General features: G+C 35.6%; 1 protein-coding gene across 6 annotated transcripts in view; it reads left to right on the plus strand.

Annotated features, from left to right (window-relative positions):
- Positions 1-4737, plus strand: part of NEDD1 (NEDD1 gamma-tubulin ring complex targeting factor) — a 46950-nt gene extending 42213 nt beyond the window's left edge. For 5 of the 6 annotated variants that reach the window (XM_072773192.1, XM_072773188.1, XM_072773189.1 and 2 more), the window contains 2 exons: positions 2538-2604; positions 3073-4737. In XM_072773192.1, the coding sequence (XP_072629293.1) occupies positions 2538-2604; positions 3073-3177 (172 nt within the window). In that variant the 3' untranslated portion in view covers positions 3178-4737. Of the gene's footprint in view, positions 1-2; positions 110-2537; positions 2605-3072 lie in introns of all 6 variants that reach the window. The other variant, XR_012005905.1, reaches the window with a different exon arrangement.
- Positions 4738-13820: the final 9083 nt, after the last annotated feature.

The raw sequence follows: 13820 nt of genomic DNA on the forward strand, positions 1-13820 counted from the left end.
AGATGATGATAGGATAACTTCAAAATTTATGTGAAAGAAGAAAAGATCCAGGAATAACCAAGACACTCTAGAGAAGAACAAGGTTGAAGGGGACTTGTTTGTCAGATGGGTAAGCTTAATCTTTAAGCTATAATTACAATAGTGTAGCATTAGCACAGGATGGACAAATTGCCCAGAGGAATCAAATGGACGAGAGCAAAACCTGGGCATATATAGAAATCTGATATATGATAGAGAAAACTATAGATCCCTATTCCCTGATATTAAAAAAATCAATTCTACCCAGCATAAAAGTTTAAAGGGTGAAATTTTAGGCATTGTGAGAGAGTTTATATGTGACTTTAGGGTAGAAAAGTTATTAAAACATAAGAGGATACACTACCAATAAAAACAGATTGGCAAATTTGATTGTGTTGTTAGGTCAGTCATTAGAGAACGTTGATAAGGACTACTCATTACAAGACACCATTAACAAAGTGAAAGGACAAAAATCTATCTGCTGGTCTCATATATCCAACAAAGGATCAGATAATGTAAAGAACTCTCAGAAACGAAAAAGAAAAAAAGACATTCAAGGGGCACCTGGTTGGCTCAGTCAGTTAAATGTTTGCCTTCAGCTCAGGTCATGATCTCAGGGTCCTGGGATTGAGCCCCGTGTCGGGCTTCCTGCTCAGTGGGGAGTCTGCTTGTCTCTGCCCTTCCCCCTCCTTGTGCTCTTTCTCTCAAATAAATAAATAAACAAACAAACAAACAAATAAATAAATAAATGTTTTTTAAGATTTTATTTATTTATTCATGAGAGACACAGGTAGAGGTAGAAGCAGGCTCCATGCAGGGAGCCCTGTGTGGGGCTCGATCCCGGGACTCCAGGATCACACCCTGAGCCAAAGACAGGCACTCAACTACTGAGCCACTCAGGGATCCCCATAAAATATTTTTTAAAAAAGGACATTCAGTAGAAAAGCAAGGTTAAAAGACATGGACAAGCATTTCACAGAAGAGGAATGGTCTATGAACATCAGGAAAGATGTTCAATCCTGTAGTTAATCAGAGAACTGAAAATGCAACAGATTTTTCACACCCATTAGATGGGAAAATGTAAAAAATCTGGCAAGACCAAGTCTTGGTGTGGATACAGAGCAAGAGGAATTGTGTTATACTACTGACAAGCATGTTCACTGATACTACCACTTCGCAAATAGTTCGCATTATTTTGTAAAACTAAGTAAGGATACATCTGGATCATACCTTTAACTCAGCATATCTACTCTTGGGTATATCATCTACAGATATGGGTGCATGTGGATTGGGAAATTATATATTTGATTGTTTATAACAACATTGTAATAGTAAGATCGTGCAAACAATCCTAAAATCCTAATGTCAATTGACAGGAGAATCTGTACACTGATACAAATCAGTGGCTTACAAATATATAAAATATGAATATTGAAAACATGATATTGAGTTAATTTCTTAAATGTACACTACTCAGTACTAAATAGGATGTGGTATTTTTGTAATGCTCAAAACCAAGCATAGTGAAAATATATTGATTGCAGCTTCTATGTTACACAGTTTTTTAAAAACATTTTTTTTTAAGATTTTATTTATTTATCCATGAGACACAGAGAGATGCAGAGAGAAGAGCAGAAACACAAGCAGAGGGAGAAGCAGGCTCCATACAAGGAGCCTGATTTGGGACTTGATCCTGGGTCCCCAGGATCAGGCCCTGGGCTAAAGGCAGTGCTAAACTGCTGAGCTACCCGGGCTGCCCCTAAAAACATTTTTTAAACAAAATTCATCAGAATAGTGACTTCTTTCCTGGGCTTCTTCTATGTTAAGTGATAGAGTCAGAAAGGAGCACAGAGGAAGCTTCTGTAATTTTGGTAATGTTCTAGCTCATAAATTGTGTGGTGGGTAACTGATTCTTTTATTATTATACTTCATAATTTTCATGTATTCTTTTGTAGGCATGAATGAATTAATTTTATAGTGTAACCTATAGTATAACCACCCAAATAACCCTTTGGCATTCTACTGGAAGTATTTTTTTTTTAATAGCCGAAACATTGATAATAGTTAAAACATTGTAACCTAGTAAATTACCTATATTATTATAATATAATAATATAATTATTATAATATAAACCTGTGTCTTTCCTTGATGTCAGTTTCTACATTAAGGAATGTGTAGTATGAAAACTGTATAGGTATACAGTTGGGATTTGTATACTAGCTCCAACATTCGCTGCTTGTTTAGATAAGTTTTAACTGCTCTATGGCTCAATTCCTTCATTGGTAAAGTGGAGGTAATAATTGCACCTAATTGTAAAGATTAAATAAGTTCTTCCATTTAAAGTACAAGGAACAATGCCTAGTACATAGTAAATAAATTCTAGGTGCATTGGTATTTTTTATTATTAGTATTATTATTACTAACATCCAATAATTTGAAACAATGAGAAAAGTTTATGAATGATCTAGAATTGGTGAAACCATTATAATTTTACCAAGTATTTTACGTTCTTCCTTAGAGAAGCATGCCATAGGGACATTGTGAATTTGCAAGTGGAGATGATTAAACAGTTTCACATGCAGCTGGTAAGTATGACATATTTTATTTAAATGAGTTTAGAGTTGTGGATCTAAAAAGTCCATTAAAAAGTCATATGTTTTTGCTTTATTATATCTAGTTGTTAGGATAAATAAAGAGGGAGTTTTAGAAATTTAATAAGTAAAAGAGATTTTAACTAGTCACCCTTCTTTTTAACTTATTCTGGTTAAGGCTACTTTTCCACGGCTTGCTTGTTTGTTTGTTTGTTTATTTATTTATTTTAATAAGTAAGCTAAAAATTTCCCACATTTGCAAATATAAGCCTTCCAAATATATAACTTTTACCAGTGATCTTTCATTTATATTAACAAAGTAGTAAGGATGGTTAAGTACAAGAAATACCATTCAGCTAGTTAATTGAACATGACAGAAATGATAGCTGAATGTATGTAAAACAGCTTGCTTGCCAAATGTGAAATACCAATGATTTCAAAAGCATTTTTCCCCTTTTCTAGAATGAAATGCACTCTTTGCTGGAAAGATACTCAGTGAATGAAGGTTTAGTGGCTGAAATTGAAAGACTACGAGAAGAAAACAAAAGACTACGGGCCCACTTTTGAAATTTCATTGAATACTGCAGTGTTTTATAATTTGGGAAGCTTCTGGCAACACAGAACTGCCTGGAATCAGTATTGTTTTCATGGTCTTTGGGGGAAAAAAAGTTTTTTTTTCAAGTAAAATGGTGATGGGATTTTTACACCAACCACTTATTTCACCTTCACCGACTCAAAAATATTTATATTTTTATATTAAAAAACTGTACAACATGTAATCTGCCTAATAGAAAAGTCAACAGGATCTTTATTTTCTGAAAGCTTTAGCTATACACTAAGTGCCCTTTTTCATAAGAAAAGAAAATTGTGCAAAAAAAAAATAGGTTATGTATGTTTTTTAATCACCTTTTTTTAACAGATAATATTTTTGATTGACCATTGCCTTCCAAATTTTTTTGGATGTTTGATGATTAAAGAGTTTGATATGCCTTCTATTTTTATGGTAAAGGTAATTTTAAAGTGGCAGTTGGTGTTTCTAAGCAATTGACTAGTAAAACACAAGGTTGATTAGTCATTATTTTGTTAACTTGATATTAAGTCAAGTATGACTATTATTTATTACTTGTACATTTCATAAGGAATTTTGGGGGATTTTGAATTGCACAGATTACATTATATATCTATTGCATTTATGTGTTTTGTACTTCTCACAAATCTCTACTCCTGTTTGGTATTTTTTAGCTGATTTCACTTAACCTATGAAAACGTTTAGGGGTTTATAAGACTTGACTAGAGCTGTGTATCTACTGATTATCTCATGAATTAATACCATGCAAAGTTACTCTGTAAAGTTTCAATCAATATAATTCAACTTAAATCAGTGAAAATTTTATATTAGATCCTAAGCATTATAGTATTAGTTTCATTTCTTACCTTCCAAATGAAAGTGTGGATTATTTTGTTTCAGGGTTCATATCATTAACTTTCTGTAATTCTTTGTGTGCTGTGTGTAATGTTTTTATATTTTTGACCTTACTACAAAATTTAGAAAGATTAATTGTCAGAAGAATTTACATCTCTCTGGTAATGGGGTGGCTATATACATCTACCTGCTATGATCTACAGTTTTAGTGGTATAAGAATAGAAGGTCTACTGGCTTGTTTATCTTCTCGTAGTCTCTTGTCCCAAAGATTTAAACTATGTACCTTATATACAACATTTGTACCCTATTTGACCCAATAAAAAAGAAATCTAGCTAGCTTACTAACTTTATGATTTTCCAAAGTGGCGAAAATTTTAAGGATATATTTAATAAGTGTAAACCTACTAATAATTACTTCAGGGAATAAAAACAAATATTACTTTTTCCCAGGGTGGCTCAGAGAATATGTGTTGAAGTGTAAAGGGGTATTAATGTGATCTTTTTTCCTGACAGATTATTGGAAGCATTATGATTTGTAACAAGTTTCCTTGTATATCATCATCAAACAGGTTTAGAAAACGTAAGTGTGTTTTGCCTACATGCTGTATTTAAGTCCATTAATGTTTTCCAATTGCCTTTTTCTGTAAATGCACATAATGTGTATTTAAAGAGGTGGGATAATAAAACAATTTTAGTAACTTTATAGATGAAACATTTTTGTCATGGAATTTAAAAGTTAAGTAAATACAAAAAATAAAAATTGTATATGGTAAAAATGAGATACCTGAAATGAACTTCTGCCTCTGGCCAATGGAATAATAGGGATTGGATTTACCCATTTGAAATTCTAAAAACACAAAATATGAGACTCTTTTCAAATATTAGATATTAGACAGCACAGGACAGTGTCTCCAGAGAAAGGGAAACAAATGAGACCCAAGAAACTCAGTGAACCTCTAAGTATAAGAAATAAAACTATACCAAAACACATCATAATCAAATTCCTTAAAACCTGTGGCTGAGGAAAGGTCTTAAAGCAGCTAAAGTTAAAAGAAGACGAAAGACAATAGTATTCAGAGACAGTGGAGTAACTAGCATCTTTAAAGTACTGAAAGAAAAATACTTAACTTTGAATTCTATACCCAGCAAAAATATCTTTCAAAAACAAAAATGAAATAAAAACTTTTTCGGACCTTGAAAGCCTGAAAGAATTCATCACAAGCAGACTTGCCCTACAGGAAATGTTAAAGAATGCCTTTAGACAGAAGGAAAATGGTACCAGATAGAAATATGTTTCTATGAAAAGTAACCAGGGCACCAAAAATGGTAAATATGTGAACAAATATAAGGCTTTTTTTCATTTTAAATTATCCTTAAAGGGTAATTAATGATTTAAAGCAAAAATAATGACAAGGTATTGTGTGGTTAATAAAAGTAAAGCAAAATGTCTGATAACCGTATCAAGATAGAAGGAGGGAAATGTAAGCATACTACTCTAAAGTTCTAATGTAATACTACACTGTGAGATAGTGTAGATTAGTTGAAAGTAGACTGATAAGAATGTATACTGTAACCCTATAGCAACCATAAAAAGGAAAGATCATAACTGATAAAACAACAAAGATGATAAAATGTAGCCACAAAAATTATCCAAAAGAAGGAAGCAAAGAGACAAAGAATAAACGGGACAAATAGAAAAAAACAAAACAAAACAATAGGATGGTAGATTTAAACCACAATATTGATAATTACACTCATTATAAATTGTCAGTTACCCTGATCAGATTCAGTTTTTTAATCCAACCATATACTGAATCCATGAAATCTATTTAAAGACAAAATGGTTTAAATGTAAAAAGAAGAAATAAAAAGAAAGTATATTGAACTTAATATAAATGAAAACAAAAATTTCTGGGAATCGGGTAAAGCAGTACTTACAGGGAAAATTATATCATTGAATGTCTATATTAGAAAAGAAAAGAATTCAAATCAAGGACTTTAGCTTCCACCTTAAGCTAGAAAAATAATAGCAAGTGAAACTCAAACAAATGAAAAAGGATTAGAGAAGAAATCAATGCAAAGAAAATAAAATCCAATGAGAAAGTCATTGAAGCTGAAAGTTAACTCTGAGATCAATATAATTGATAAATCTTTAGACTGATGAGAAAAAAAGACATAAATTGCTGATATTAGGAATGAGAGAAATGATGTGACTACAGATTCTATAGATATATATTTTTTTAAGATTTATTTATTCGAGAGAGAGCACATGCAAGTCAGGGGAGGGGTTGAGGGGGAGAGAAAAATCTCAAGCCAATTCTGTGCTGAGTGCAGAGCCTCAGGCAGAGCTCAATCTCAGAACCCTGAGATCATGACCTGAGCTGAAATCATGAGTCAGGCACTTAACCAACTGAGCCACCCAGGTGCCCCTACATATATTCCTGACAGAAAATGCCAAACTCGACTTTCTGGTGAATTCTTTCAAATATTGAAGGAGGAAAATGTCCACTTCCCCCCAAATACACCCATGAAATAGAAGAGGGGGTAATTCCCAACTCCTTTGAGGCCAGAATTACTCTGATACCAAAATCACAAGAAAATGACAAAGATTTATCTCAAACACAGATGCCAAAGTTCTAAACAAAGTTTAGCAATTTGAATTGAACAATGTGTAAAAATGATATGTGACCTAATAAGGTTTATGTTAGTGCAAGTTTGGGCTAACATTAGAAAATTATTGCAATTCACTCTATTGACCTACTAACATAAGAAAACCATAAGATCAACTCAGTAAGTAGAGAAAGGGCATTTGACAAAATCCAACATTCATTTCTGATAAAAACTCTCAGGAAAGAAAAAAAAAGAAAACACCCTTAACTTAATAAAGGGCATCTTAAGAAAACCTGCAGCTAACCTCATACTTAATGGTGAAAGACTAAATGTTTTTCCCTTAAGATCAGAGACAAAGCAAAGATGTCTACCGTCCTCTTCTATTAAACATTGTATTGGAGTTTCTAGGCAAGAAAAAGAAAAACCCTTCAAATTCTAAAGGTAGAGTTAAAAGTCTCCTCACACATGACATACTGGACTCTACAGAAAACCTATGGAATATATAAAAATTCTTAAGTTGATAAGGGACCAAGGTTATTGTATACATGGTCAGTATACAAAAATCAGTTGCTCCCCCTCCCCAACTTCAAAGTATATACTCAACCATTCTTCACAACCCTAGTGCCCAAGGGTTCTGTCCCTATGCTTTAATAAAACCACCATTTTGCAGGTGTGTGTACACACACGCAAATCAGTTGCATTTCTATATATGACCAAAATTGAAAAATCAATACTATTTATACTAGCATCAGAAATGTGATGTACTTAGGTATAAATTCGATAAAAGTTATGCAAGACCTGTGTACACTGAACTCTACAAACTTTCCTGGGAGGAAGTAAACCTAAATAAATGGAGAGACACAATGTTCATAGATTGGAAGGCTCTGTTGTGAAATGTCAGGTCTTCCCATATTGACTTACAGATTCAGTATTATCTCCAAAAAATTTTTAGGAGAAACTGTTTTTCTCTTCAGCTATGTCTAATTCACTGTTTAATCTAGTAAATATTTAATATCATGTTTCATTTTTTAACTTAGAGTTTCCACTTGGTTCTTTTTTTATAGTTTTTAATTCTCTATTGAAATCTTATCATTTAATTGCTTAACATGCATTCATCTTTGCCATTTTAAAGCCCGTATCTGATAACTAATATCAGGATATCCTATGGATTTGTTTCTATTTTATATTATTTCTCTCAGTTTTTGGTCACATTGTGCCTTCTAGTCTATTTAGATATTTCTTTTGAGTGATTGACATTGTTATGAAAAATTGTAGAAATACTCTGAGTCTTTGAATGCTGATATCTTCTCCCAGAGATTTACTTTTCACTGCCAGGAAGCTAGGGATGAGGTGGTTCTAAGTTGAGTTTAAGTCCCTGGTTTTTCTTATTTGGGGGTTTAATCTTTCAGTTTCTTTTCTTTTTTTGTTTTTTTTTTTTTAAGGTTATGTATTTATTTGAGAGAATGTGTGCGAGTGGATGGAGGAGCAGAGGGAGAAAACTCAAGCAGATTCTTGTGCTGAGCACAGGCCTGACTTGGGGCTCAATCCCACAACCTGGAGATCATGACCTGAACCAAAATCAAGAGTCAGACTCTTAACCAACTGAGCCACACAGGTGCCCCAGTCCTTCAGAGTTTAACCCAAACCACTAGGGTTTCATCAAATCCTATCTTACTAATCGAGTCATGAGCTACTAATTTTTGTCTCCCCAGCTCTGTAAAGATTTTCAAAGTTCTGCTTCTTTCCTTATTGAGGTTTAGATACACTATTTTGCAGTTGAAGTTAACAGAATGACAAGTTAGTACCATGGATAGTCAACTTTTTTATCTAAAATATTTCTAGTACAGACTTATTTTATGTATCAAATTATCAAGTTCCACATTCTTAGATGAAATGGGCCTCTTAAAGACTACAGAACTACAAAGATAAAGAAATAATATGCGTAGAGATCTAATCTACATATTATTTGCATGAAAATCAAGGGTGCGGCTATAGAAACTGTTCTGAAACTCTGAGAAGAAAATGGGTATCCAGACCAAGGGTTCTTAAAGTGTAGCTTGGTGATCCCTGGGACTTTCCAAAGTCCTTTTGGGGCCTGGGGAGATCAGGTTATTTCATAATACTAAGATATTGTCTTTTTCTCTCGTGTTTTCTCATGAGCACAGTGGAGTTTGCCAGAGGTTACATGACAAGTCAATACCATTGCCCTGATATTTAATGGAATGGGTACTTGTACCCATTCTTATACTTTCTGGAATTTTTTAAGGTGAACTCTTTGGAGTCTTCAATTTTTGTATAAAAGACATAGACTGAGAAAATTGAGAGCTTGAAGGATACCTTTTCAGCTGAAAAAGGGACATTTATGAAGATTAAGGCCATGGGTCCCCATTGGTCAAATGTGCTTAGTAGTGGTAATTAAGTCAAGAGTGAGAGAAAAGAATGTCAAGAAAAGAATTATGGGTGTGACTTCTGGCATTTGGCACCTAGAGTAGACTGTGGAATCAAATGCATAGAAATTCACAAATCATTTCAGACCATTGAATTAACAAAAGCACTGCCATCTAGGACTAAAAAAAATTGAGGTTTCTCAAAAATATTTTTTCAATTCCTGAGAAAGTTGCTCCATTGGTAAAATGGCGTATCTCCCAAAACCCTTTTCAGAAGTGGTTGAGGAGGAGGATGCAATCTCCAAGAGCAGAGTCAGAACCAGTAGAGAACAAGGGATGGCAGGGAGGTGCTCCCAGGAAACAGAATCCTGGCCTAATCAAGACACATTCCCCATCCACAGAGCGACATTTTTCCAGTGGGATTTCGGAATTGCTGTGGGCCAGTGACAGCTAGGAGCTTGCCGTTCTCCTTAAAAGGGAGTGTGTTTGCAGGTATCCTGCCCCAACTTCACCACATTTATAAGCTCTGTGTGCACGTGTGAGCAGATGAGGGCAGACAGCTCATTCTTTTGTTTGATACTCTCTGAACGAAGAACAATTGTTCTTTTCAAACATGAGACTCATCTGGATCTAATCTTGACTACCAGCTCTGAAACTTGGAATGCAATGCTGTGATTGGCTGTGGCTTTGAGAAACCCATTGTTGGGGATAAGTATATATTGTATTTGGGAGGCACAGGGAGTAACTGCAGCCCAGAGGGCAGAGTGTGATCTGTTGCATTATTGACACCAGTCCCCACTACCTGTTTTCCTGCCCTTTGCCATTTTATTTTGCAGTTCCTACTAGTAAAGAGTCAGAGTATTTTTTCCCATCTTGTGACTTTGGGTTTGGCTGGTGGCCAACAAAGCAAAAGTGATGGTACGCCGGTTGCAAGCTTAAGGTTTAAGACCTGTGACATCTTACTACCTTGTACTTCTTGAACTACAACTCTTGCACTTGCAAGGTGGACACCACGTGCGCGTATGCACACACACACACACACACAGGAAAGCATGCGCTGCCTGGGCAAGCTGCTGGTCCCAAGCAAAAGATGAGACACACAAAGGAGGGTTATCTCAGCCTCGCTGCTCAGCCAAACCCAGCTTAGTCCAGCCCGACTGATCACTGGGTCTGTGAGCACAAGCACTATTATGTGCACTAAGTTTTTTGTGTTAGTATGCAGCCGCAGATAACTGATAAACTTCTTGACTCATCTCTATTCCAGCTGCTATGATTAGAGCTTCAGCATGCTTTGCTGAGATATTTTGTAAGAGCCTCCTAACGAGGCATTCTGTGGTCCTCTATTCCTTCCTGTCTATTGTATTCACCTCTACTACTACTACCTCTACCCAAAAGGCAAGTCTAACCACCCATAGGAGAAAGCCATGGTCTTTGGCGTGGCATTCTGAGGCCTTCCTTGAAGACTTGTCTCTTACTACTCCACACACCCTGCCCCTGATACTTCAGTCTCAGGTCCCAGCAAGTGCCAGGCCATTTCATAACTCTGGGCAATTACCTTCACAGTTCCTTCTGCCTGACAAGCTCCTACAGATCCTTCAGGACACTTCTCATGTGTCACCTCTTTGTGATATTTTTAAGCCCCTTAAAAGCAATCATATTCTCCTCTGTGCACCTGAAAATTCATTTCCTATTATTATACATCTTACACAGAATGAGGATCATTTTATCTCCAGGTTTCTCTCCCCAGTGGGAGAGAGGCCATTTCTTATTCCTCTCTGTGGATGCAACATCTAGTATGATGCTATGACCTCTGTAGAGATTCAATATCATTTCTAATCTTATTGTTGAACAATGGAACCCGTGTAGGGATTGTTATATTAATTTCTGTGTGGTGTTTTTGTTATATTTGCAATAAACTGGAAATGTGAGTAACGATGATTCTTCCTCACACATGTCAAATAATAGCACTTACATAGTAGGATAAATTTATGAACATAGAACAATGACAAGAATGGGTGAAGATAGTTGATATGCCCTTGATGCAGATATTGTGGGTCATTTTCAAGTGAAATCTGACAACCAGCTCACTTAAAATTAAAATGTCAAAAATCAATGATGCTTCATTTTCCATTCAGACAAATTGAACTTGCCAGAATTTATTTGAAGCACATCTTATGTCAAAAGACACCTACTCTATTATTTGAATACTAGTGAAATGAGAAAACATTTTATTTTTCATTTTTATAATGATCATCACAGTAAATCTTTATCTGCCAAAATGAAGCTGAAAAATATCTGGATGTCTAAATATTGCCATAGTTATTGAACTCTCTTTAAATAACAAAGTTACTGACCTTGGCAAAGAAAAAAGTTGTCTAATAGGAGGAACTGCTGGAACCTGAACCACACCAAGGCTGTGCAAAGTGAAGATTGAAGAGTTAGGTGGGGCAGATCAGAAAAGGCTTATAAGACAAGGCTAAGAGTGTAGAACTCATCCAAGAAACAGAGACACTCTCCTAAAGATTATGGAGTGAGGGGAGACTTTCTCTGTCCGTCCCCTTCTTGTTAGACTGTATGCAGACACCACCATTTTTAGCTTTGTTAGCATTTCATTTTGTACATAAGGCTTGTTTTTGTTTTTTTTTTTTTCATTTAAAGGGGAAACAGCACATCCTCTGAGTGTGGGTGTAAGGTGATAATAAGCAGGTCTATAGGATATTTCAGATCTGGAAGGTTGACTGTGGCAGTTTCTTTTAGGATTGGTGGTAGATCATACTTCCAGGCATTTTTAAAATAAAGATTTTATTCATGAGAGACACAGAGATAGAGGCAGAGACACAGGCAGAGGGAGAAGCAGGCATTTTCATCTGGTCTGGGCAATTAACTCCCACAGAAGATTCCATTCTAGCCTGTGTTTCTGTAGAGGTATTCCAACCAATACAGGTCACCTTTGCTCCTTTGTCTCAATTTTTAAATCATTCTTCCTTTCAGTGAGCAGTCGGTACCTTCTGTGTGCTAAGCACTGAGCATCACTGAGGAACACAGTCATCAAGTAGAACAGACGTATCTAAATGGGATAATCACGTGGCAGGAGTAGGGAATGGATATCTGCATGGCACTGTGGAGGAGCAGCTGACAGGGGCATTGGCTGTAATCTAAGAGGTAGTGTGGTACCTGGGAAAGCTTCCTGGAGGAAGGAAGTTCATAGGAGGTAAATTGGGAGGTAAAAGACCTGATCTGGGGATTAAAAACGAGTTGAAATACCTCTAGAGAAGAGGGAGGGGGTAGTGCCTCAGGCAGGAGGCTGGAAAGAACATGCACAGGACCTACAAGGACCAGACAGGGAGGCAGGAGGTAGGTTGCAAACATTAGTGCAATCAGATCACCAAGAGCCTTGGGTGCATGCCCAGGCACTAGATTTTTCTTTTGAGGATGAAGATGAACCAATAAAGGGATTTATTTATTTACTTATTTGCTTACTTATTTACTTTTAAAGATTTTATTTATTTATTATTGGGGGGGGGGATAGGAGGGGGAGAGGAGCCCTACATGGAACTTGATCCCAGGATCACCTGAGCCAAAGGCAGATGCCTAGCCAACTGAGCCACCGAGATACCCTGGAATAAAGGGTTTTAATCAAGGATATGACATGATCAAACTTAGAAAGATAATTCTGACCGCAATGAGGGGAATATTTTGAGAGGAATCAGGCCAAGGACAGTGATGTTGTCTTACTCTGTTCTGGCTACTGTAACAGAATGCCATGACTGGGTGGCTTAGCAACAACTGAAATATATTTTCACAGTCTGGAAGTTGGGAAGTCTTGGCTAAAGGTGCTGGCAGATTTGATATCTGATGGGGGCCCTCTTTCTCATAGATGACTATGAGGACTCTGTTTCACATGGCCATTGCCAGAGGGTTGAGGGATTTCTTTTGGGGCTTTTTTTTTTTTTTTTTAAATAAGCACACTGATCCTGTTCATGAGGGCTCTGCCCTCAATACCAAATTACCTTCAAAGGCCCTACTTTCTAATATTATTACTTTGGGGGTTTCGGATTTCAACATATGAATTTTGGGAGGACACGAACATTCAGACCATAGCAGATGTCATTTAGGAGAACTGCTTAGTCATTCAGGTAAATACTGAAAGCCTGACCCATTGAAAGATTTGAGGACTATTTAGAAGGTGAAATAATCAAAGCTTGACCAAAAATAGTGGATTTAAACTGGAATGCATATAGAAGTTCCTGTTAAACATTTGGTGGTTTGAAAAGGCTTTTTATGCTTAATAATTATCCCATTAGCCCTAGTTTTCAAAGAGTTTTAAACATTAAAGGTATGAGCATAAATTCACTAGTTTCCAGCATCTATTGAGTTTTATCCCCCTTTTTAACCTGTAGATGCAAGTTGCAATGATTTACTTTTGAATACTAACCTATATTTGGGGGTATGTTCTACATGGTTAGGAAGGATTGCTTTCTTTGTATGCTTACTGTTGCATCTTTTTTCCTGGTATTTTATTTCAGAATTTTAGTTCTATTTTCACAAATGATATAGGTTTCTAATTATCCTTTCTAGGTTTTTCTTAACAAAATTATGTAAAATGAAGTGCTATTATATTTCTCAGGTCTAGTGTATTAGTTATATTTTTACGGTGATGCTATAAAGTTATATTTTATATCATAATGTTTATTATGTTACTTGTGAATTTATAAGATGAACAGCATTTTATGCCATCTTCTACAACTTGAAGTATAATGTTTTCATTTTAAATTATTATAGATGCTCT

Source organism: Canis lupus, chromosome 13 (assembly GCF_048164855.1).
Source record: "Canis lupus baileyi chromosome 13, mCanLup2.hap1, whole genome shotgun sequence".
NCBI lineage: Eukaryota > Metazoa > Chordata > Mammalia > Carnivora > Canidae > Canis > Canis lupus.